Source organism: Tiliqua scincoides, chromosome 11, assembly GCF_035046505.1.
Source record: "Tiliqua scincoides isolate rTilSci1 chromosome 11, rTilSci1.hap2, whole genome shotgun sequence".
NCBI classification, from domain to species: domain Eukaryota; kingdom Metazoa; phylum Chordata; class Lepidosauria; order Squamata; family Scincidae; genus Tiliqua; species Tiliqua scincoides.
Genome location: NC_089831.1, coordinates 896,015 through 920,535, shown reverse-complemented (window position 1 = coordinate 920,535; position 24,521 = coordinate 896,015). Strand labels below are relative to the sequence as shown.

At 49.9% G+C, this 24,521-nt stretch overlaps 1 protein-coding gene across 1 annotated transcript in view; it reads left to right on the top strand.

Moving 5' to 3' along the window:
* Positions 1 to 24,020, top strand: part of PROM2 (prominin 2) — a 51,054-nt gene extending 27,034 nt beyond the window's left edge. The window contains exons 7-25 of the mRNA XM_066639622.1: positions 748 to 811; positions 1,430 to 1,519; positions 1,902 to 2,101; positions 3,656 to 3,730; positions 3,839 to 3,902; positions 4,944 to 5,103; positions 6,121 to 6,273; positions 6,572 to 6,695; positions 11,024 to 11,115; positions 11,802 to 11,886; positions 13,188 to 13,334; positions 13,669 to 13,740; positions 14,602 to 14,694; positions 15,412 to 15,465; positions 16,638 to 16,718; positions 17,572 to 17,640; positions 19,451 to 19,540; positions 22,923 to 23,029; positions 23,957 to 24,020. Of these exons, the coding sequence (XP_066495719.1) occupies positions 748 to 811; positions 1,430 to 1,519; positions 1,902 to 2,101; positions 3,656 to 3,730; positions 3,839 to 3,902; positions 4,944 to 5,103; positions 6,121 to 6,273; positions 6,572 to 6,695; positions 11,024 to 11,115; positions 11,802 to 11,886; positions 13,188 to 13,334; positions 13,669 to 13,740; positions 14,602 to 14,694; positions 15,412 to 15,465; positions 16,638 to 16,718; positions 17,572 to 17,640; positions 19,451 to 19,540; positions 22,923 to 23,029; positions 23,957 to 24,020 (1,884 nt within the window). The remainder of the gene's footprint in view (positions 1 to 747; positions 812 to 1,429; positions 1,520 to 1,901; positions 2,102 to 3,655; positions 3,731 to 3,838; positions 3,903 to 4,943; positions 5,104 to 6,120; positions 6,274 to 6,571; positions 6,696 to 11,023; positions 11,116 to 11,801; positions 11,887 to 13,187; positions 13,335 to 13,668; positions 13,741 to 14,601; positions 14,695 to 15,411; positions 15,466 to 16,637; positions 16,719 to 17,571; positions 17,641 to 19,450; positions 19,541 to 22,922; positions 23,030 to 23,956) is intronic.
* Positions 24,021 to 24,521: the final 501 nt, after the last annotated feature.

The window sequence follows — 24,521 nt, the reverse complement described above, 5'->3', positions numbered from 1 at the left end:
TTATGACTCACAATACACCAGACATTGCAGTAATAGAAAAAAAATAAAGTGACCATCTTCAACATAGCAATACCAGGCGATAGTAGGATTGATGAAAAAAAATAAGAAAAATTCAGTCAATATCAGGATCTAAAAATTGAAATCCAAAGATTATGGCACAAACTAGCAGTGGTCAACCCAGTGGTGATTGGCACATTGGGTGCAGTTCCAAAAACACTGGAATCACATTTAAAGCATCTGAACACTGGCAAAATTACTATTGGTCAAATTCAAAACCACCCTGCTTGGTTTGGCAGACATTATGTGAGGCAAAATCAGGAGCCGGAGTCCCTGAGGCAGTTCGCGACTGTACACAGTCACGTTCTGGCAACTCCTGCGACGCCGCTGGAACCAACCGTATTGGCCTCTGCCTTTCCATTGGACCATTCCAGCGACGTGGAGAGGGGGGATTTGCTGCATGGGAAACAGTCTATCCTTCATACCTTCTTTACCCAGGCTTCGTGCACTGGAGAGGACACTCCAACTTCGCCATCCACACTAGACGCTGTTCCAGAACCACCATTCAGAGCGTGATACCATAGTCTTTTGAGACTGAAGGTTGCCAACAACAATTTGCAAATACATTATGGTATCCTTGGCCCCTGGATGGGGCCCAACTAGTAATTAATGCCAAGTTCAGCTAAAGAACTGACAGCTGTGATATGAGAAATAATAATAACAGTGATTGCACTCCTCTTTCTTTCATAGGGAGTTCAGCTGACCATGGAAGAGTTCACCATTCCCAAACAGCAAATCCTCCGTGATCTGACCAGTGAGTGGCCTTCCTTTCCTGTTGTCCCTTTTGTTTTGGGGTCCCCTCACACATAGTCTTTTTTAGGTACACACTGCAAGTATTTTAAGTTTGCAGCTGCAAAATATAATGTGGAAGTGCAACAAACACACATTTGCAGACACTGGGCAGTTTCCTCCTCCGGATTGTACGCTGGGGGCAGACCTGAGTTTACTTCTGTGTAATGTGTGAAATGGCCCTGGATGACTCAGGTAGGGCTAATAGTTGCTACTTGCTTGGGAAACAGGTATCTTGGGACACCTGACTGTTCTCCCCATTTAGCCAATGTTGCTTCTCAAATTCTGCCTTCCATTCCCTGGTGATGTGCCAGCTTCTGCCTAAGGACAGAAAACAAAGACAAGGCAGAAGGGAGAAGAGTGTTGGACTAGAGTAGCGGTGACTCTCTAGCCCACCACTCTCTTCTTCACATTTTTTCTTCCCCTCTTCCTTTTCCAATCTGGAGAGTGGGAGGAAGAGCAGTGGGGTGAACAGACAGGTGGAGGTGAGCACCCCTCCCCCATCTGCTGCCTGAGGCAACACTCTCATCCTGGCCTGGATCCTCCTGGAGTGTCTGACGGGTGCTGATTCTGTGCTTTGCAGATGTCAGCTGGAGCATTGGCAGCACAATTCACTTCCTTCTCAAAGAGACTGTCTACTCTGTCATGACTGCCCTGAAGGACCGAGCACAAGGTATGTCTCCGTTTTGCTCCCACCGCCTGGAATGGCTCCGAAGGGGAGGGGCTGCTTGCACACTGTAGTGAGGCTCCCTGAAAGACTCCCTGCTTTGCACGCCCACTGGCTACACCACTGCTTGTGCCACTTTTGGCTATATTAAAACCCCTAGTCCCTTTCTCCTGTGCCCCATGGTTAGTATCTCTTGCTTTTGCCAGGAGGTCTGGAACATTTGTCAGGATTCCAGGGGCTGCTGGCTAGTTCCTGGAATTGTAGTGCAGTCATTATTCCCATCCATTGAAAATTACAGCCCTTGGGAATTCATTCATGTAGCTGAGGGTGAGTTCGCTGGAGTGCTTGAGAAGAGGGTACGGAAACCAGTGTGGTCTCTCTTTTTAAGACCTGCAGAACTCGCTGTACCATTTGCAGACTGTCAAAGAGACTGTCCAGGCACTAACCCAGTACCAGGACAAGCTGCAATCCACTCTGAAGGACCGGAAGCAAAGCATCATCACACTTCTGGAAGACCCCCACTGCACCCATTGTGATAGTGCCTTAAGCGTTGCTCAGAATTTGGACCTGGGCGCTGACTATCGGAAAGTAAGTTCGCCAAGTGGCTGGCTGCTCTCTAGTGGCTAGAGGTCTTCTTCTAAAGCCTTCCCCGCTCACATTTGGTATATTTCTAGTGTGACTTATGAAAGAAACACCATCGTATTGCTTCATTGATACAAATATCAAATGGAAATTGTTTGCTGAGAAGTTGATCCTAGTCATGTTAGTCACTGTTGTTCCCTTCCTTGCCATGATCCAATCAATATTTTTCAACAAGAACAGTCATTTCCACCCTATGTATTGCTGCTATATCTTTCCTAACATAATCTCTGTCTCCTTCAGTCATCTTCAGTCCTCTAAAACATGCAAACAGTGAAACATCCTCTTGAACCCAGTTATTCCAATCATAAACTCTACTGTTACACATATTGGTCTTGAGCAGGGGTGCTCAATAGGTGGATCGCGATCTACCGGTAGATCGCGAGGCAACATGATTAGATCGCGGAGCCCTGTCTCTCCAAACTGTTAATATGTCAGTTTCGTCTAGCGACTAGAGGAAACTGACATATTTAGCTGACACTAAACTGACACTGAAACTGACACTTTAGCTGCTCTTCAGGCATGCAGCAACACAACTGACAAAACTGACTAGACTCCAGCAGGGGCTCCATACATTAAAGGGGGTGTCTGTCAGACGCTTCCTTCCCCCCTGGTAGATCTCCGGGCCTTACTGGGTTTCAAAGTAGCTCTCGAGCCAAAAAAGTGTGAGCACCCCTGGTCTTGAGTCTCATCACCCTTCCTTGATCTCGTAACCTGTTCTGGCAAGTGTCCTTTGCTGTGCCAGTTAACCTTCCTGCCAGTGGGCCTGGATAGTGTGCTGTCACAACATGCTTTTCTGCACATTTGTGTTAGTCTTCCCAGGAAGAGGATGTGCTCTGCTGGTGCAGAGACCCAATAGGATTGGGCCAAAGTTTTCCTAAGAAAGAAGAAGGTTTTAGACTTGTCACGTTGCACTTTCATTTTTGTCCTTCCTTGGCTGTATTAAAGCGGTCACATTTCCTTTCCATTTATGGCTCCTCCAAGAACACTGGCCAGGAAGGAGGTGGTGGAAGAGCCCCCACTGCCCAGGCTTTGCAGAATCACTTCATAAGAAACAAGCTGTCAAGTCACACAACAAGGACTTCTACTATTTCTGGAGATTTTTTTTGTCCATGGCATGACATCATCACGCCAAGGAGGCCCTGTTGAAATTCCAGGCTGGCTTTTGGCCATCACCTGGAAATTAATGCTGGCTGTGGAAGACTTCAGGACAATCTTGAAGAGTAAGGGTGACCCTTACTTGACAGTGACTGATTGCTGGATGCAATTTGGGCAACAGTCCCACTTCACATGAATTTTAGCAGCAGTTTATACATAAAATTGCAAATTTGGTTATAGATATATGTATTATCTGCGATCAAGAGAGTGGCAAGTGCTGGGAAGCTCTGATCTGTCCCTGGGTATGGGGGGAAATAACTGACCCTTTGTTCATTAATGCAAATGCACATACATTTTTTTGGTTGTTTCCAGCTCCTCATACTGGTTTCTGATTTCTTCCCTCAGGGACCTTCCGTAGAAAGAGTTATGAAGGCCTTACATGGGCTCCCCAAGGCCAACTTCTCAGAAATGATTCGCCGGGTAAGGAACAATCGAGGCACGTGGGTGGGAGAGAAGGGACCCCTGCACCTTCTTTCACTTGGACCCATGTGGGGATGCAATGTGCAAATGTTGGTTCTGCACTCCTAGGCCAACAGCAGTTTCAACTCCATCCCAGAACTTGCTGTGCTGAAGATGGCTGAGGTCATTCGAGGTGAGTCAGACCCTTCCAGGGCCACTCTTGGGCTGCGTAAAGTGGAGGACTTAACAACTCCGGTATTATCACAGCCTCACCCCAAACACATTTTTAGTGGCAGGACCCAGCCCGGGAACTCTCAAAGGAGGGTGTAACAAACATCACCCCTGGGGTAGGGAAGGACCAAGGGAGACCCCCAAACCAGCCAGGACTCAACCCTCCACTGCCTACACCACCTTCCACAACCCCCAAGAGCAATGCTTATTTATTTTTGCTCATTCCAAGCCCCAGGTCCCATCATACATGTCCCTGGTCAATCACTGCACCCAATGTTTTATATGAAAGATTTTTATTAAAGCTTAAGGGAGCTTCAATTGCTCCATAAAAACATATCTACATGCAACACAATAGCTTTAAAAACAAGAAAGATCTTACCTAAAAAGAGGTTAAAACTACCATCTTACAAGTCTCAGTATTGCTTCCAATATAATAGCTGTAAGCTCCCTTCCCCCCGCTCTCTGTTTTCAGGCACCCAAGCCCAGGTTTTATTCTTTAAGTTATTAATACCCTACGCCTGGTTAACCAACACCCAACCTAAACCATCTTAAAGGGAAAGGGACTTGCCCCACCCTGTGACAGAGGGCCCTGGTTGCAGTAGCCACCGGAGTAATGTGTAATGTGTGGCCTACAAGCAGGGTGATAAGATGCCCTCTTTTTCCAGGACATGTCCTCTTTTTAGCCTCGTGTCCTAGAAAAGAACTTTTATGTCCTCCTTTCCCCTGCAAGCAGCCCCTGCAGGCAGCACATAGACTTCTTGTAATTAATAAATTATAAGTAATATAGTTTTAAATTTAATAATAAATAGAGCGTTTAAATTAACCACGTGAAATCAATGTACAAGTGTTTTTATTTCTTATTTTGTCCTGTCCTACCTTTTTTTTGGATGGCCTACATTTTGGGGTGCCTTGTCCACTTCTGCGGCTATGACATCTGGTCATCCTGCCTCCAAGGCCATAACTTCACCCCACTCCCTGTGCCAGCTCAGCATTTGTCTTCCAGACCTAAAGAAGGAAATTGAGAAGACCGCAAAGAGGGTTCAGTCCATTGCTGACAGCTTCCCAATCTTGGATCGCACCCGATCCATGCATAGCGCTCTGCTGAAGGCAGAGGACCTCAGCTACCCTTACTTCAAGGAGGTGAAGCACTACGAGAGATACAGGTAGGAGGAAGTGTCTCATTTTTTGATTACGCCTGCTCTCAGCACTTGTGGATTTCAATATCCACGGATGTGGAGCCTGTGGCTGGAGGGCTTCAGAGGGCCTCCAGAGGCTTCTGATCATGTTCGGGAGGTGTTCTGAGGAGGCTGGGAGCCTCGTGCAACCTCCGGAGGGCCAGGTGTGGGTCCCAGGGAGTTGCTTTGATGCCACCCCCCCTGCAGATTCACTTATCCATGGAACTTGGTATCTGCCGGGGGGGGGGGGAGCCTGGAACAGATCCCCTGCAGATACCGAAGGCCCACTGTATGATTACTCAGTTTACATCGCCCAGGGAGATTGTCCACTGATTGCTTCGCACCCCCTCTTTTATGACGGCAACAGTTCTGTGAAGTAGGTTAGGACAGGAGAGAGTTACTAACGCCTTCGCTTCCAGTGAGCTTCATGATTGCATGGGTGTTTGAACCAGAATCCCAGCCCAGCACTCAAGGCCCACCCATGAGGCTGACTCGCTTTCAGGCAGTAGATTGGCTGGGGGAGCCCACCTCCATCTCCTCACTTGCTTCCCCTCCAGTGGAGGTGGAGAGGAAGAAGAAGCAGGCAGGAGAGGAGAGTGGGGGAGGGCTACACTGTCAAAGCCTCTCCTTGGATTAGAAAAGTAAGGTGGGGATAGAGTGGAAGAGCATGTGAGGAGGAGAGGAGGCTGATGGACTGGACAGCCTGGAAAGTCTAGCCCACCACTCTCCTCTCCTCCTCACATCCTCTTCTCCTCCACCCTCTTTTTCTTTTCCAATCAGGGAGTGGGAACAGCAGAGGCTGTGCACCCCCAGGTAAGTGGGGGCAGCATTTCATACCTTCCTCAGGCACCTGGACTGGCCTGCTACCACCTTCTGAGCTGGCCTTGGGAGAGACCCCACGTGCCTCGAAAGCTCAGTGCCAGCTGCACTCAGTGCTCTGGTGTGTCTCCTGAGCTGCCCCAGGCCTGGCTAATGTTCCCCCCACCCCCCTTCATGCCCCCTCAGGTGGATTGCAGCTGTCATTGCCTGTACTGTCGTCCTGCTGATTGTCATGTGCAACATCTTGGGACTCTCCTTTGGTGCCTACGGGCTGGCTGTGCGGGAGGATCCGAGCGACTACGAAAGCAGGGGAGAAGCTGGAGCCAAGTTACTCATGGCGTAAGACCTCCTCGTGTGCCTGAATCCAGGAAAGCCATTGGGGCCTCACAGCCGATTCCAGAGACCGTTCCTTGGAAGCTCAGGAGGGAGCCCCATTGGGAGTCCTCACTGATACTGGCAGGGAGGGAGTACAGGTGGCCAGTCAACTGTGGGGACATGCATGTCCTGGAGTTGAGCAGGCAGTCCAGGGGGCTCATCCCCTGCCCTCACCTCTTTCTGTCTCAGGTGGGGAGGGAGGTGCAAAGGGAGTTGGGGATCAGGCCTCTCCTCTGACGTGCTCCTTTCCTCCTGGGTTCAGTGGTGTAGGCCTCAGCTTCCTCTTCTCCTGGCTGCTGATGCTCTTGGTCTTTGGCACCTTCTTGGTTGGGGGAAATGTCCAGACGTTGGTGTGCAAGCATTGGGCCAACCAGGAAATCTACACGGTGAGTGCGCACAGGTGGGAAAACTGAGAAAGGTCCAGGAATCGCAGGCAGACAGTTCTGCCCTATGATTTGGTCCAGCCTGGGCCACTCAGGCCTAACGGAGGTGGTCCCTGATCAAGGTGTTCAGGAGAGGAGAAAATCACTGCAAAGCAGCTGCATGGGGTCTGCCGCTTTCCTCAGGAAAGAGGTGCCAGGGAGGGAGGTTAGCACATCCCCCCCCCCCCCCGGTATTTCCCAGTCTTAGTCCCATACTCCTTAAAGCTTCTCTTAGCTTTGCAGTTTAGAGCAGACAGGTGCATCTGCTGTGCCTGGCTTTTTGTCCTCCTGTAGGGCTCACAGCAAACTTTGGAGTGATTCAGATTGGGCTGAAATGACACAGAGGGGACAGAGCTGAGCTCCCCTCCCAGCACTACATCCAAAATCCACTTCTGCTTGTTTTGGCAGGGCTGTTGCAGAAGCTTGCTGGTCTTTCTTGGTTCCAATCATTCTGCTGCTCTTAATGGCACCCCAAATCTGCCCCCCCCTTAGGTGATCATCTCACTCTTCTTCATAATGGGAGGGAGGTCCTGCCTTCTCCTGTCAGTGTCTGTTTGGTCTTCCTCCCCTCCTCAGTTCTCTCTGCAAAGGCCTGTCTGATGATCTCATGTCTCAAGCATTTATTTTTGTATGCAGACACCTGTTTGTTTGGAATCATGGTGGTGGGGGAGAATAAGAGTTCAACTCTCCTCATGAATGAATCCAGAGTGCTGCATTTTCACAGCTGGGACCAAACTGGGGGGAGGAGTAGTGGGACTGCCAGGCAGGTCTACTGCAGCAGTTCTCAAACCTTTCGGTCTCTGGAGCCCTTTACACTCCTAAATGGAGTCTCAGGGAGTCTCTCTGGCACAGGCGTAGAGTCTTGGGGAACCCTAGAACCCCAGTGCAGACTGGGATGGGGTGAGATGGTGGCAATTTACAGTGTGCTGGTGGAAGCCCTGAAGATGTCTCAGGGAGCTCCAGGGCTCCTCGGAGCACACATTGAGATTGCTGGTCTGCGTTATCCTGGCATATTAGTGTCCCCAAAACCATGTTTACCCAAATAATAGGAATGTGGAGCTGGAGGTTAGGCAGTTGCCAATCCCCCCCCCCCGGAACCCCATGTTGGCCTTCCCAGTGACTCAGGATCCCCATTTCCATTGAGCGGGTCTTTGCCCAGCAGCCCAGCCTCTCTCTGCTTTGCCTTTCTCTGTGTGTTGTCCAGGATACATTGTCTGCCACACTGTGCAGGACTGAATCAATTAGACTCTCTCCCTTTGGCCTCTTTCATTCATTCACCCTCAGGCACAACAGGCACAGAGAGACCTCGCCAGTGAATTAATTAAATCGCATCAAATAACAATTAACACTTGATCTCCATTTAGTGCAGAAGTGGCAGTCTCCTTTCCAGCCTACTGCACTGTGGGCAGAGGAGGGAGGGGGCAGGCAGCAGGGTGAGTTTCTCAAAACTCAAGTTGGGGGGGGGGGGAGAGAGAGAGAGAGAGAGAGAGGGCCACTTTGCACCTGCTGGAAAATGAGCCAGGCTGCTGCTGAAATCAGAGCGTCCTTTGCACCTGGAAAAGTACAAAAGCTCACCAATGGGGAACATCAGAAGCTGTCTTTTGCAGTGCCAGGGCCTTGGTCCATCTGGCTCAGAATGCTTGACACTGGCTGGCAGCAGGACTTTTTGGGATTGCAGGTGAGTCTTTTCCAGCCCTCCCAGCAGATGCTGCCAGATTTTGAACCCGGGACCTCTTCAGTGGTCTTTCAGTGAGTGATGCTCCACAGATGCATTGGTTCCCTATTTGTTCTGAACATGATTAAAAGTGCTGGTTTTATATTAAAGCCCTAAACAGCCTAGGACCAAGCTGCCTCCAGAACTGCCTTTTCATGTATGGCCTTGCCCACGTTTCAAGATCAGTTCTGGAGATCCCGCAAGCAGAGGCAAGAGACAGGCTTTCTCAGTGGGGGCACCAAGACTTTGGAATTCCTTCCTTTACAGGACTGGACCTTCTCCCCCCCCCCATGTCGCCCCCCCGTACAATTCTCCCCCAGCTGACCAAACTGGATGCTAGGCACAGTTCCTTCCCTCCCACCCTTGGAGGAGAGAAGAGAAAAAACCACTCCCACCTACCCTTTGCTTGCTCATGGGTGGGGGACTACCCTGCCACCCACCAATTCAGCCTGGTCCCAGGAGGTCCCATTCACTGGTTTCCTCTTGAGTCCTGGCAGCTAGAATTGGTCTGGAAGAAGGTGCAGTCTCATGGTGATCTCAGTTCAGTGGAACTTGGACTCACATTTAGAGTGACAAAGTCAGAGTCCCTACACCACTCTGCATTTCCTGGCCATTTGGCTTGGCTACTGTGATTTGTGGGGCAACTCCCTGCCAGGCTGAATCACCCCACAAGGCCTCACATGTTCCATTTGGCCATGCCCTCTGTCAAGCTCCATTGTTGTGTATTTAGGCATTTACCAAGAACGTTTTCATATTTCCACAAACTTCCTTCATTTGGCAATCTGCTGTTCCTACAGAGGAGCTCTGCTTATACATTATGGCACCTTGTAGAGTTTTGCCTGACAATGACTCACGACGGTTCATGGAAAAATGCAGTGAGTTGGCGTTGGAAAATATGCAGATGAGGTACAGTGGAGGAAGACAGGCACCTGTGCGTGGCCCCTGCACCCCTGGCAGGAGGCACCACTGAGATCTCTATCAAAGCCAGGTCAGGGCTGTGCTGGGAACCAGCCCTGAAGTGTGTGTTCCCCTGCCCAGTGATCTGGCAGCCAAGAGGTGGAGCAGATTTCTGAGCTGGTGGAGGCAGATTTCATTCCATAAAACAGGCTAGGGAGTGGTCAAAGGGGGCTGGGAGAGTGGCTTTCTGGGACTTGTCCTACAGCACTTTGGTGCTGCTTTTGGCACTTTTTCAACGGACCTTGAATGAGAAAAAGTGTCAGGCTCAGTAGGAGGAAAACTGAGAAATTTGCCTAGGGGCACATGGGTTCCCCTAGGCCAGTGATGGTGAACCTTTTAGAGACCTTTTAGTGCCCAAACTGCAACCCAAAACCCACTTATTTATCCCAAAGTGCCAACACAGCAATTTAACCTGAATACTGAGGTTTTAGTTTAGAAAAAACAACTCATACATTAACATCTTTTATCTACCAGTAACCCATAATGAACTTTTCCTCTAGAAATTTGTCCAATCCCTTCTTAAAGGCATCTAGGCAAGTTGCCATCACTGCTTCCTGTGGCAAAGAGTTCCACAGACTAATTACATGCTGGGTAAGGAAATATTGGCAGGGAAGGGGTGGCTGCAAGATCTTACCGATGCTCATTTTCTCAAACAAGAAAAAAAATTTTTTTAAAGCCCCACCCACAGAAGTGGGGTCTAAGGCTGCAATCCCAGACACTCTTTCCTAGGAGTAAGCCTCATTGACTCTAATGAGGCTTACTTCTGAGTAGGCATGCACAGGAGCAGGCTCCAAGGCTGTAATCCCAGCCACTCTGTCCTGGGAGTAAGTCTCATCAATTCTAATAGGGCTGGTTGGATGACTGCACCATGCTGTATTTCATGCTCACAGCTATGTGAAATTGTGCAGGCACTTCTTTTCCAATAGGATTGGAGAAGCAATTCTGTGGTTTACCTTTAAGATAATATAAAAATTAGTTTTGTGTGATGTTCTTACAGATAAGGCAGAAATGGCCAACCACAATGGCGTGCCACAGGTTCACCAACACTGCCCTAGGCAAATAGGCCATCAGTCTTTCGAAAGGCTGCCTGTGAGATGGTATGTGGTCATGTTACATTAAAACCACAGGCAAGTTACCTGGGAGTAAGTCCTATCAAACCCACTTCTAGTCAAGGTACCTGGGGTAGCATTCTAAGGTGCCATTTACGTTGATCTGGGGTATGTTGTAACATTCCATTTGTTATGTATTAGTGTTTGTGGGGCTCCCCAAGCCCTGGCCAGGGTTGGAGGGGGGCTCCTCTCTTGCTGGACTCTCAAGGTTCACTGTGACCTCATATTGCTGGTCTGGCAATTCTCAAGTGTTGGCCCAAGTGTTTGTCTGTGAGGATCCTGGTGCAAGCTCTAGTGTGCCTGCTCAGTGAATTATTTGACGCGAGTCTTTTCTGGATCTGACCTTGCTGCCTGTTCTCCTGTCTCATTTTCCTCCAGCTGTGCTCTTGGGCCAACATAGCCAGGTTTTCTCTGAGCTGTCCGGACTGGAAAGGAATTTCTTCGGGCAGGAGTCCTCCCTGCACTGTATGAATCAGACTGAACTGGTGCCTTGCTTCTTTTTGCATTTCTAGTTCATCGACACCCCCGGCAATCTCCCTCCTTCCATGAACCTCTCCCAGCTCCTTGGCCTGAAGAAGAATCTGAACATCACGACTGCATACCAGTGAGTATCTTGCTGCTCAGGAGAGATGCCCTGATTCTGAGTTTCCTTCCTACCTAAGCAGTTCCTCAAATGCAAGGACAAGATTTTCAGTCCATTCCTAAGTAACTTTCCAGCGCTGATGCAGTGGTGCCAATGGGGTGCACGCTGTATCCCATGGGGGGCACCCACAGAGGCCGCCTCAAGGTAAGGGAACATTTGTTTCCTTATTTTAGAACTGTACTGCAGCTGCATTGGTGCTGGAAAGTCAGTTAGGATTGGACTGCTTAGATCTCAGGGAGCAGAAATGAAGGCATCTCTGAGCAACTCCAGTCTGCCCAGTGTTCTGATGTTTCACAAGGCAGTATTTTGGATTTGGAAGAACAAATGTGACATAGCTGAGGAAGAAGCCAGCACAGGAGGCTGACTTCAGCTGCGGTGTTCCTTGGAGGGGGGGGCAGTTGTGGCTTGTGGGGACTCCGGTGGGCTGGCAACAGCAAAGAGGCAGATTCGACACCTCTGACTTTCTTCTTCCTTCTTGTCTTTTTTTCTGTGTGGCACCTGAAGGAGGCACCTGTATTTTTAAACGGTTTTGTGCCCAACAGCTTGGAACTTGAGTGAATGAGTAGAGCTCTAGAGCACACCAAGAGTGCTCTGGGACAGTGCAGGGTGATGGAAGACAGACTTGATGCCTCGTCTTCTTGTTCCAGGCAATGCAAGAATGGTGCAGGCCTCTGGGAAGTACTGGAGCTTGAAGACAGTTACAGCCTCAATGACCACCTCAGTGTGGCCCAGGTGAGGAGTGTCTTCGGCAGATTCTGCAGCTCTTCATCTCCAGCTCACGCTGCTCTGGCTCAGGCAGGAACTCCAGACAGCCTCCATGTGATCAGCAGCCTCCAGGGCTCCCTGTTGTGGGAGAGTTGCCTTGCAGCCTGTCTCTGCCCACCTGCCTGCTTACCCAGGCCATCCTTTATTCTCTCTGCTGCGCAACAACTAAGCCAGACACAGCTGAGGCAAAGAAATGAGTGGCTGGCTGGCACAGCAGCGTCAGAGCCTCCTACCCTAAAGTGGAGTCAAAAAGCAGGTTTGGTGCTATAGGCTGGGGGGGGGGGCGGTCTAGCGTTGAATGTATATTTTACCCGAACTCTGTTATTGAGATGCATTCTGCAGATTGTCCCAATCGCCAGGAGGTTGCAACTGTTACGCCACTTGCTTCAAGTTGTGCAACAGCAGACTGATTTGGGTGGGTCCCAGAATTGGAATTTTTGTTCAGTGTAAAAAAAAAAGAGAGAGAGAGAATTTTCTTTACAACATTAAAAATACATAACACTGTTTCTGTCGGACTAAACGGTAACTTTTTTGCACATGAAGGGAGAAAAAGGGGTTGGCCGTTTCTCATGTAAGCACCTGCGGTTGATGAGCTCTGACCACAGGGTCTGATTTTAGTGTAATCTTTGCGCAATCTCTAAATGTAATTTCAGGTCCAGTGGGGCAACTCCCAGGAGGTTCAGGCTCAAATTTTGCTTGTCATGAAGGTTCTTTCCTTCACTTTTTTGAAAACCCAAAGCAGGGTTCTGAGCTGGCTGCAAGTCTGGGCAAAGGGAAGGGCTGCTAGTTCTTCTGCTCCAAGCTGAATTGATGTCCCTAGCATGTCTGTCTGCGGACTTTGACGCAGGCAGGGCTGTTCTTGTGCTGTTGTGTGTGGAGATACACCAGTGTGCCGCAAGGATAGGAGTGGTCTGTAAATATCACATTAAAACAAAGACCCAAAAAACAGCAGCAACCCAAAGAGCAAGTGTGAGGCAGATTTTGAGACAGAGCGTCACTCCTTCCATTATCGCTATATTTGATGTCTGTGTGGAGCAGGAGTAATTTATATTTTAGAATCACAGCTGGTGTTTGAAGGGACCTGTAGGCCACCCAGGACAGGCCCCTGCTACAGCCTCCCTGGCTGCTGCATGAGAGTCTCTAATCAGGGAGAGCCTTCCACCACTGCTCAAGGCAACCATGTCTTGGCTCTGCAAGGGAATCTTTGGGTATTCCTGTTCTTGAAGCCGTGTTCAGGAGTGACCCTCCTCTTCTGCCTTTTGCTCCAGTACACTGCAGAGTTCCAGAAGCAGCTTGGCAGTTTTAACATCCGCTTTGAAGACGTCACTCTGTTGAACGCAGAGGGGAAGCGAGACCTGGACACCTTCCGGGACAGTGGGATTGACCTGATCGAGTACGCCGACTTCCTGGCAGAGGTGAGACAATGGATGGGAAGGACCACCGCAGAGGTGGAAAGCACACTCCTCTGCCACACCCTCTTGCAGTTGCTTATAACCAGGACCCATTCACACAACTCTTTTCATACATGTGTGGAAATGGCCAGGAGTCTCTACTCTGAACTTCCTTAGGTGGCCTTAGGTGGTCTGCTCTCTCTGAGACTGGCCTCTGCCATCAGCAATACAGGAATAACACAGAACCACCTTACAAGGCTGTTGTAGAGACTACTGGCTTAAATGTATGTGAAGAGCTTTGGGCCCTGAACAATGATGCTGTGGAAACACTAAGCCCTGCTGCTTGTTTGTTCTCTAGATACGCAATCCTGTGGTGAAGACAGATGTTAAAGGCTTGGCTGAGAACCTGGAGACATTGATCAAGGTTCAGGTAGGAAAAGCCAGTGAGCTTCTCACTGGGTAGTACTGGGAGGAGAGCCAGAGGGCTGTTGCTGCCCTGAATGGCTCCAATGATAGCAAGTGGGAGGGATTGCTCACACGGCATGTTGTGGCGCCTTCTTCAACAGTGGGTTGCTTCCTGACTCCCACCAGCCATTTTTGAGCCTCCAGGCTCTTTAGCTCTTCTATAGAAACAAGCAGAACTCTCAGGGATTTGTAGCCAAGGGTGTGCAATGCCCCTGAGGTTGGATGAGCACTCAAAAAAAGTGTTCACAAATCTCAGTGGCTTTTGAGGCAGGCAGGCGCATGAGTGCTTATGTCATAAGTGCTTATGCGCATGAGTGCTTATGAGGCAGGAGGTCTGGTCTAGAGGGTAGAGCCTCCGTTAGCCCGAAGGTAACATCAGAAGATCGCCAGTTCGAGGACACCGGCAGCTCCCTGAACGGCTGAGAATGGCCAGACCTTGAAGCAACTGACAAGCCCAGCTGAGTGATTCCACCTGCTCTGGGTGTGAGCAAGAAGCGTCTTGCCTGCCCTCCATGTGAGAGATGGAGCTGCTTGTCAGCCTGCGTGGGAGAACTGGAGGCCAGAAGTGAGACCAAAACCAGGAAGATCCATTCTGAAATGTTGTTGCTTCTTGAAAGAGAGAACCTCTATGATTGTAAAAATCCCCTTGAGGGATTTAGAAACGCCTGCCTATGTAAACCGCCTTGAATAAAGTCAGAGGAGTAATCCAATGACCAGAAAGGCGGTATATAAATACCTAGTTATTATTATGTCTATGCATGTGGACCCTCAATCTTCAATTCCTCCCTGGTTTCGCAGCCAACTGTGGTTTTGGTGTTCCTTGCAGAGTGACAGAAGTCTGTCAGATCAACTGGCTGGTGAAGCCCAGAAGCTCCGAGAAATTCAGAGGACAACAGTCCTTGCCATTGAAGGCCTGGTGGTGAGTAAAGTGTCACAGCAGAGAACCACTCTGTGCTGCAGCTATGGATTTCCTGCGTTTTGAGGATATGAGGCAGGGATATGGTAGAGCCCCTGGCAGAACTGCTAAAGGAGCAAAGGCTGCTTCTGTGGAGGACCTCAGACCCATCACCTGAGGGAACCTTTACATTTGCTTCAGATTTCCCTTTAGGTGAATATTCATTGGGTGATTGTTGACTTACTTGAGGTCTGTTTTAACTTTCACAAGTCTAGTGAAAGGCCCTCAGTCCTTGTTACTGAGGGCCTGTCATGTGCCAAAGTGTCAAATAAAAACACAGGATGTGTGGAAATCCTTGGAGGCATATAATTATTCGAAGCTCCTTCAGCATCCTTTGAAATTCCTCGGATGTTGGGCCTGAGAAGGTTCTCTTCCCCTCTCCCACACCTGCCCTAAAAAAATTCCTTGAGATATTGCCTCAAGCAGTGTGTTGCTTGACAGCCTCAATCTTGACGTTATGCCTTTGGCTGCACCAGGTGCACGGCAGACCCTTAAATTACCAAAAACCCCTGAGTACTGTGTGTGCAGAGACCCAAATCGCAAACTGTCAAGGCGGCCTCAGGTGGAAGAGACATTTCTGGAAGTCCCTGCGTGGAGGGGAGGGGAGGGGAGAGGAGATTGTCCCCCTGTGCCTGTGGAGAGTGGTCTGTCAGGTGTGGTTCTCTCTTCATTTTCTCGCAGGCAAAGCTGAAAGAAAGTGTCCAGTTCTTATCGACCCTGGCACCAGGCTTTCAGGTATTCTTAATGCAGTTTATTCCATACCTGGCATCTCTCTGTGGGGCTGCTATCTGCTCCACCCCAGCACATTCCCTCTCTCATTTTTGATGGATGGATATTTTACTTCTTCACTCCCTGAATCAGAAAGGAAGAGGAGGATAGTATGGACAGGTGGAGGAGACAGGTGGAGGTGGGCAGATAGGCAGAGAGAGATCCCAGGATATTAAGGGAGAGGTCTTGCAAGTGTGAACAGGAAAACGTCCATTTAGTTTTTATAAAGGCTGCTTGACAAGTGACTTCCTCCTGCAGAGGGGTTCAAACACGGACAAGTCAATGCTCCTGGGGAAAGAACCTCTGGAATACAAAAACCACAAAAAACAACCCTGCTTTCTGTGCTCCTTGTGTGTAGCAAATGTGATGTCCCTGTAAATGAAACACTTCTGGGCTTCCCAGCAGCACCCAAGGAGCACAGAAAGGAGGGGAATGATCTACTTTGTGCTCTAATGAGCAGGAAGCAGGTAATTGTAGCTTGCACTGGAGGCAGAGTGGAGGGAGGTGCAGCAGCGGGTTCGAGGCGAAAGGCACCCCAAATGCACCGCTCCCTCAGACCCCTTGGAAGCTGCCACAGATGGGCCAGCAGTGCCTGTGTGGCAATGCCGTGCGTTGACTCTGGGATCTTCTGCAAACATATCAGACACTCTTCCACCGAGCTGCGGACTCTACAGTGGACCTGTGACTGGTCTGTAGCCCCGGAGAAGCTGCAGAAAGAGACCCTGGATAGGGCACTTCCTCCTCCTGCAGACCCCTCCCCCTTCTGTTCACAATGACACAAATGGCCTCTGAGGCCCGGACTGGACACAGCGGGGTTTGCAGTTTGGCCGCCATCTCAAAACTCCCTGTCCTCTCCCAGTAATGTAACCAAATTCCAGAATTGCTCTCATTGCATCATACATTGCCCTCCCTCACTGGAGTGGGAGCAAGGCAGGACACAGTGTGGTGACGTCCCAGCACATGTTTCTTTCACTGTTCTTCAAGGGAGGAGAAGGGGGACCTTGACATGAGGTTGACACATCTGTCAAAAGCCCTGGAGTCTTTGTCACTTTCGCTTGGTTCCAGCCCTCCAAATCTTATCATCTATCAGCAAAACTCCAGTCTCTAACCGTCTTCTTCCTCTTCTGGTTCCCCACCAGGCTCGAATAAACAGCACCGAGGCGCGAGTTGGCCTTGTAGAGACAGTTCTTCCCATACAGACGCAGAAGATCCTGAGACAAGTGAGTAGAGAAAGTGGCTGGGATTATTCTGGGTACCTACAGACATAACTGAGGGCAAGACAAAGTTGAAAACCCAAAGAAACAGTTTTTAGACCTTGCCCCAGGACAGAACTGTGCACCCATGTTTAGAGTGCAGCGAGCGAGCTGTTCAGTTGCCTCCTCTGTTTCTAGAGGGCTTCTTCTGCCTGCTTCACACAATCTGGTTCTCCTGGGCACTGTCTCGTTGCATGTGCCCAGTCAGGGGAACCATCTTTTGTCTAGCACTGGGGTGCCCAAACCCAGCCCTGGGGCCACTTGCGGCCCTTGAGGCCTCTCAATGCAGCCCTCAGGGAGCCCCCAGTCTCCAATGAGCCTCTGGCCCTCCGGAGATTTGTTGGAGCCTGCACTGGCCCAACACAACTGCTCTCAGCGTGAGGGCGACTGTTTGACCTCTCATGTGAGCTGTGGGACGAGGGCTCCCTCCACTGCTTGCTGTTTCACATCTGTGATGCAATAGTGGCAGCATAGGAAAGGCCAGCCTTGCTTTGTGTAAGGCCTTTTATAGGCCTTGAGCTATTGCAAGACCTTCATTCATTCATTCATATAAGTTCATCTTTAATCTATTCATTTATGTAAACTTATGTAAATTTATTTGAATTTTAAATGTAAATTAATTCTTTTTTTCCCTGGCCCCGACATAGTGTCAGAGAGCTGATGTGGCTCTCCTGCCAAAAACTTTCGACACCCCTGGTCTATCAGATGTTGCATTGCATGGGGGACACCCAGCCAGCAGGATGGAGAGAGGTGGGGATTTTAATTACTTTCTTGGAAAGGCAGAGTTGCCCTTCAGCCGGCCTCTTCTTTTTTCCCATAGGAGCTGGATTGCTTTGTACAGAAAGAAGTGGGGTACATCTCTCAGTACTTGAATTGGCTGAGGAGAGTGGTAAGTGCTGGCTTCCAAACAGCATCTGTTGGTGCCAGTGGAATGCAAGGCACTGCACAGAATGGGCTTTATCCTGTGCATCAGAAGGGGAAGTAGAGGAGGAGATGACCTGTGATCAGTTAATAAGACCTATCATTTGTAGAGCACTGTCTGAGTGTGCAAAGTGACGGATGCTGTCCTTAAACAAAAAACCTGTAACCCAGTGGTTCAAAGTCTCCCAGAGTCTGAGAACCACTGCAGTTGTTTGCGAGGGTGGGAAATGACAGCAACATGATCGCCAGTTTTACGCTACCACCAAGGACACAGGGGCTGTTTTTCAAGCTTACTTGAGTCCCTTCCAGCCTCCCTGGGGTGCGGAGAGCCCACACAGCTTGTAAGCAGTAAAAAATGCGATTGCGACCCAGTTCTGTGTTGCAATTGCAAAACCATAAGTGGGTCGTGATCACTTTTTAAACTGTTTACAAGCCATGGGGAGCCCTGCAGAGGGCTCTGCAGAGCTCCCAGCACCCCAGGGAGGTATACAGGTAAGCTTAAAAACAGCCCAGTGGCGGCATGATCCTGTGGATTGCACCACTACCTTCCCCCTTCCCCCCGCCCCTTTGGGGGCCAGAGGCTGAGGTCCTCAGTTGCGACGTCCCAGTTTGAGAACCTCAGTTGTAATCTAAGTAAACATTATTATCCCCCTTTGATGGTTGGGAAGACTGAGGCTGACAGAGAGTGGCTTGCCTAGGACCACCTAGTGAGTCAGCGGCAGTGGCAGCGTTCGAACGGGGAAGGTCCTGGTTTGCAGCTCAGGCTTTTAATTAAATTAGCTCACCAACAGATCAGTTCCATTGTGCTTTAAAAAAATAATTGCCTTGCCCAGCCCTTCCATGAGGCTGACTGAGGCAGGCGCCTTGGCAGATTGGCAGGGGCAGCATGGCCGGGAACGCCACCCAACGGGTCTGCCTCCTGTGCACTATTTAAAAAATCCCCTGACTGTGTTCCTTGCACAGTTTTGTCAGAAATGTGGGACTTCCAGTTTTATTGAAAGGGACGCTTTAACCCACCACTCTCCTCCTCCTCTCTGCCCTCCCTTGTCAGCCCCACTTCTCTTTCATATCCAGCGTGGAAAGTGAGAGGGCAGGAAGCCCTGGAAGGAACTGCAGCTCAGGGCAGGCAGAGGGGAAGGTCACCAAAGGGGCCAGACAGATGAGGCAGAAAAGACTTTGCTGAAGGAACCTGGAGGCCATTGGGGATTGTGGGAGTCTGCAGAGGAGATGAAGCCAGAGACCAAAGTGTGGAATTGATATTATTATTATTATTATTAATAACAGTATTTATATACCGCTTTTCAACTAAAAGTTCACAAAGCGGTTTACAGAAAAAATCAGATAAACTAAATGGCTCCCAAAAGGGCTCACAATCTAAAAAGATGCAACACCAGCAGACAGCCACTAAAACAGACACTGCTGGGGTGAGGTGGGCCAGTTACTCTCCCCCTGCTAAAAAAAAAGAGGAGCATCCACTTGAAAAAGTACCTCTTACTCAATTAGCAGAGGATAATCCTGCCTTTCAGTCATGAAAATGACATTCAAGGCAGTTTCTCAGAATGCAAACAGCCAGCCAGGCACACACCGTGGCAAAGAGTGAAGCTCTGGAAAATGGGGTCATTTGGAGTTCTTGCTTGCTCAGTCCAGAGGAGTGGCAGAGGCTTCAAGGGTGATAGGAATTCTCCCCACCTGTCTTCTGTCCCTGGTGGTGTCCCTGGCCCCATCTTGTGCTTCACCAGCATTCGTGTACTAAGAGGCCCTTCTCCTTTCTCTTCCAGCTAACTGAGGACATTGCTTCCTGCCAGCCTTTCTCCACTGCTATGGACAACGGCCGGGTGATTCTGTGTGACCGTATTGCCGATCCCTGGGTGAGCGCTCCCGGGCAAGCCTCTCCTTCCCAAAGTCACACCAGCCGCTTGTGCTTTGCTTGCTATAGGATATGCATTTCCAAATTGATTTTAAGAAACTCTCCCCCCACTCAGTTTTTATTCAGTTTTCAAAGGACAGAAATTATATGCTTTGGCACAGTGGCATAGCTAGAGGGGGGTGCAAAGCACTAAGATTTGCAGGGAGCCTCACTGCAGTGTGCAAGGGGCTTCTCCCCTTTGGAGTCATTCCAGGCAGTGGGACAAAAATGAAGGCATATGCGTCCGCTTTGCTTCCCCTGCCCAGAAGGGCTCTGAAGGAAGGGGACTGCCTGCACGCCACAGTGAGGCTCCCTGCAAAACTTAGTGCTTTGCACCCCCTCTAGCTACACCACTCCTTTGTCCCACAAAACACATCAGTGATCACCACCAGCAGCAGCAGAATCGCCAGACACAATTTATCTAGGGTTTCATCTGCTAATCCAAAGAGAATATGCCTCTAACCCAACAAGAAGAAAGATTTCTAACTCAGTTTTTTTGGCTCCGTGGCACTTGATTGCAGACACATTCAGTTTCAAACTGAAGCCAGTCAAACTAATCAATAAAGACAAAGTATTCATAATAGATAAAAAATAATCCAAATTTTTCACGAGCAGCCATACTCTTGTCCAATTTAATAATACTAATACAGGTATTTATATACCGCCTTTCTTGGTCATCAGATTTCTCCTCAGGCTTTATTCAAGGCAGTTTTCAAAGGCAGGCTGTTCTAAATCCCCGTAGGGATTTTTACAATTGAAGAAAGGTTCTATCTTTCAAGAACCACAACATTTCAGATGGATCTTTCTGATCTGGTATCACATTCTGGCCTCCAGTTTCCTCCCATGCAAGCTGACAAGCAACTCCTTCATCTCTCACATGGAGGGCAGCCAAGACGCTTCTTCGCTCACACCAAAGAGCAGGTGGAATAACTCGGCTTGGCTTGTCAGCTGCTTCAAGGTCTCACCATTCACGGTGCCAGTGGCCTCGAACTGGCAACCTGCGGATGTTATCTTCAGGCAAACGGAGGCTCTACCCTCTAGGCCAGACCTCCTGCTGCAATTTAAGTATCACATATAGATGTAGCAGGAACAGAATTCAAATTAAATGGAGCTAGAGCTCAACCCGAAACTGCAGTCTTATTGACACTGCGGTCCTCTGCACACTCTCCTGGGAGTGACTTAAGCTGCACAGCTGACCAGCATGCCACCCTGGGACATACTGGTCGACGTGCTGCCCCGTCCATCCCAGAAGTAGCCAATCCACTTGGAGAGAGGCTGCCTGCTGCTTCTGCTTTGGAAGAAGTGGCTGACCTTGCTCCAAGCAGCGTGTGCCTGTGCCAAGATTGGCGGGGGAGGTTCTCCTGCCTGTCCCCGCAGTCATTCTTGGTGTGGTTGTGCACTACTCAGAGTAAGGCCGGCCACTTTTTCCAAAGCAGAAGAAGCGGGCAGCCGTGCTCCAATTAACTCAGCTGTGGGCAAGGGGGCAGGACCACGGCAACTTGATCACCACAACAGAGGTGGTATTTCTGCCCCGCACAGTGTGCCGTCTAGGGTTACAGCATCCCAGTGACACCCCCCAGCTGCGCAACTAAATGACGCCCCCCCCAAAGGGAGATGTGGTGCGCTGGGCTGCTAACGCCCAACACCCTTTGCTAATTCACGGTAGTGTTTCTATCTGTGCCAACTTCCCAGGTCTGAGCCCCCAGGTGCTCCAGACACCCGTTCTGCAAACAGCCTCTGCTGCTCCTCTGAAAGGGAGAGTTGACTGTTTCAGGAATTCCTTGGGACGCTTTCAAACTCCGCAGAGCCTTGCCCTCCACTTCCTCCAACAGTTCTGTCCATTCCCCCAGCTGCTTCTCAGGCCTCAGTCTTCCCAGAACATCTCCGTGATGCTGCACTCCCCCTTCAAATCCCTGGACCCTCCTTTCATGCCTCACCTACAGACTGAGCAAAGCCAGGTGACAGCGGAGGCTCGCAGTAATCCCTGTCCCCTCCCCCACAGTAGAATTTAGGCTGTAAGCTGCTTGGATCAGGGATGTGTCCATGTGACTTATCTTTTTCTGGGAAAAGCGTAACAGGCTTTAAAATAGATCATCTGCTGTCACGATGCCCTTAGAGAGGCCAGTCTGTCTGCAAAGGTGCTGATGGCAGATGCTGGGTAGCAGATTTGAAGGGGGGAACTCATCTCTGTCTCCCCACTCACCTTCCCCCCTCTTCCTCCTTCCAGGGTCAGGACTGGAAAGGGAAGAGAGGTGCTGAGTGGAAGAGACAGTGTGGGGGAGGAGTGGAGAATGGTCAGTGGACACTTTTAGTTCAGAAAAAGACAACAGGCGTGGATGGAGGCTGATAACATCCTGAATTGTGGACAGAGAGAATTTTTTCCTCTGGTCGTTCTAGAATTTTTGGTCATCCCATAAAACTGATTGACAGGGCAGACAAATGGAAGGGCTTCTGTACACCACGTTTACAGCACAATCCTAGGAATGCCTACTCAGAAGTAAGTTCCATTGTGTTTAGGGGACCTGACTCCCAGAAACGTATGCACAGAACAGGGACGTGTGGTGGGTGGGGAGGCAGGTGAGGCAGAGCCTCCCTTCTGGAGTCTTTTGAAAAGTGCCACTGCCACCATGTGAGGTGCTCAAGCACACTCAACCCATGTGCAAAAGTGCATGGGTTAAGTGTGCTTGAGCACCTCACATGGTGGCAGTGGCGGCGGTGCTTTTCAGAGGACTCCAGTGGGGAGGCTGTGCGGCCAAGAGTGTTTCCCACGGGAGGGAGTTCCACAGCCTGGAACGCCTTGTTTCAAGTACCTGTCAGCCTTGCCTCAGACGGTGGTGGGATGCAAAGCCAGTCAGAGCCATGTGGGAATACCCACATGCCCTTTGGGAATACCCAGTTGGTTTCCTGAAACACCAGGAAGAGGAAGAGGTTTCCATTCGCTTTCCTTATCTTTATAGTGTGGCCAGGAAAGAGGACCTGGGTGAGAACTGTGTGGATGGGAGGACGACGAGCCTCAAAGACCGGGGCCATGGGGGCAGGTTTAGTCCCCACCCCAGTGGGATTCCTTTTGCTTCCTCCCACAGAAAGAAATGATATTTGCTTATTTCTTGTGGGCTTTGGAAAGTTAATTCATTGAAGGCCAACCTGTCCTCTACCCCAACCTTGTGTGGCCCTGCTCTCCCTTGCAGAGCTCTTTTGTGGGAGAAAGGCACCTTGTGTCTGTGCACCCCCAGGGGTCTTTGTGACACATGAGCCATCCCTGACAGCTGCCTTTTGCTAGTCATGTTGAAGTCTCTCAGTGGAAAGCAGCCCTGGTCAGATGGATGTCTCTGTGCTTTTTCCAGAACGCCTTCTGGTTCAGCCTCGGGGGCTGCACCTTCCTCCTCATCCCCAGCATCATCTTTGCCATGAAGATCGCCAAGCACTTCCGTCCCATCAGGCACCGATTGATGTAAGTTGCGTGGTAAATGGCAATGGTGGCTTCTCTCCAGGGTGAGACTGAGACCTCTGACTTCTGAATCAGTGGTTCAGATGCCGCCCTCCTCTGTCTGCTGATGCACCAGTCTCTGTTCCTCCTGGCTTGGAAAAGAGAAGGGGGAAGGAGTGGAAGAGGAAATGAGGAGGAAGAGAGGAGAGTCTGGCTCCAACACTCTAGCCCTCCACACTTTCACCTCCACTTGGTCCCTCTCTTTCTTTTCCAATCCAGAGAGTGGGAGGAGCAGAGGTCAGGAGGCAACCTGATCAGGTAAGGGAGGCAGCCTTTGGCCTGCCACCACTGGCAGGTGCTGGCAGGTCTTTGGTTGACCCTGATTGGGACTGGATGGATCCTGCCTGCTCTGATCCAAAGGGGCAATTTTGATGCTCTTCTGTTAAATGAGTGCCAAATGCATGATGTAATTTATGCTTACAATATATCAGTTTGCTAAAAAACAAACAAACAAAAAAACACCTTTTCTAGGCTTCTCCCAACAAAATTAGATAATTCAAATACAAAAATACAAAAAACCCTGAGAGAGAATCAAGTGAAACAGTAATGGAAAATAAATTCTTGCAGCTCGTGTCATTTTTCTGTTTCTTGCTGTACCCTAAAATGAATAACCAGGCCTGTTAGTGTTCATGCTCGTTCTGACATTCTGCCACAGGACCTCTTGTCGCATGTGCTTTGTGCTTTCATGTATAAGTGTGTGATCTCACCCAATGAGTAAGTCTAGTTTAGCCGCAGAGCCCACAACCCTGGAAAGAAAGAGGAAACAGCTCTCCTGAGTGGTGAAAGTTGACACCTGTTCCTGAAGGAGATAGCTTGACTTCTCTCTCTCTCTCTCTCTCTCTCTCTCTCTCTCTCTCTCTCTCTCTCTCATTTTGCCCCTTCTGTGCCTAGTTCTACTGGATCAGAGGAGACCTATCCCTTCCACATTCCACGTGTGACGTCTCTGCGGCTGTAGGAGCTCTCTGTGCCAAGATCTCCAGGTGAGGGTGACATGATTGGCTGGGCACGCGTGTTCCTTGGACAGGCCATCCATGCACTTGTCCCTTCCTCTGGCTGCCAGAGGGTCACTAAACCAACAACCTCACTCCCACAGTGTTGCAGGGTCCTATGGGCACCATGAGTTATGTGGGAATGGCAGGGTCCAGCAAGGGTCCTTGGCAGCCTCCTGGTTTTATACTGTTGGATGCTTCCCTGCAGAGTATTCAGAAGATGGGCATTTAATCGTTGATACTCTTCTTGAGGCCTCCAGGAACTGGGAGGTGCATGTAGTTCTCATATGGAACAAAATAGCCATTTATACACTGCAAACAGTACGGAGTGCTGGGCTAACGTGCACTGGAACAGGCAGGCTGATGGGCCTGCGTTGCATCCAATGTAAGTTTGGGGCTGGCTGAGGCTTGGCCCGAGGCAAGGGGAAAGTTTTCCCCTTACCCCAGGGAGAGTTGCAGCGGCCCCA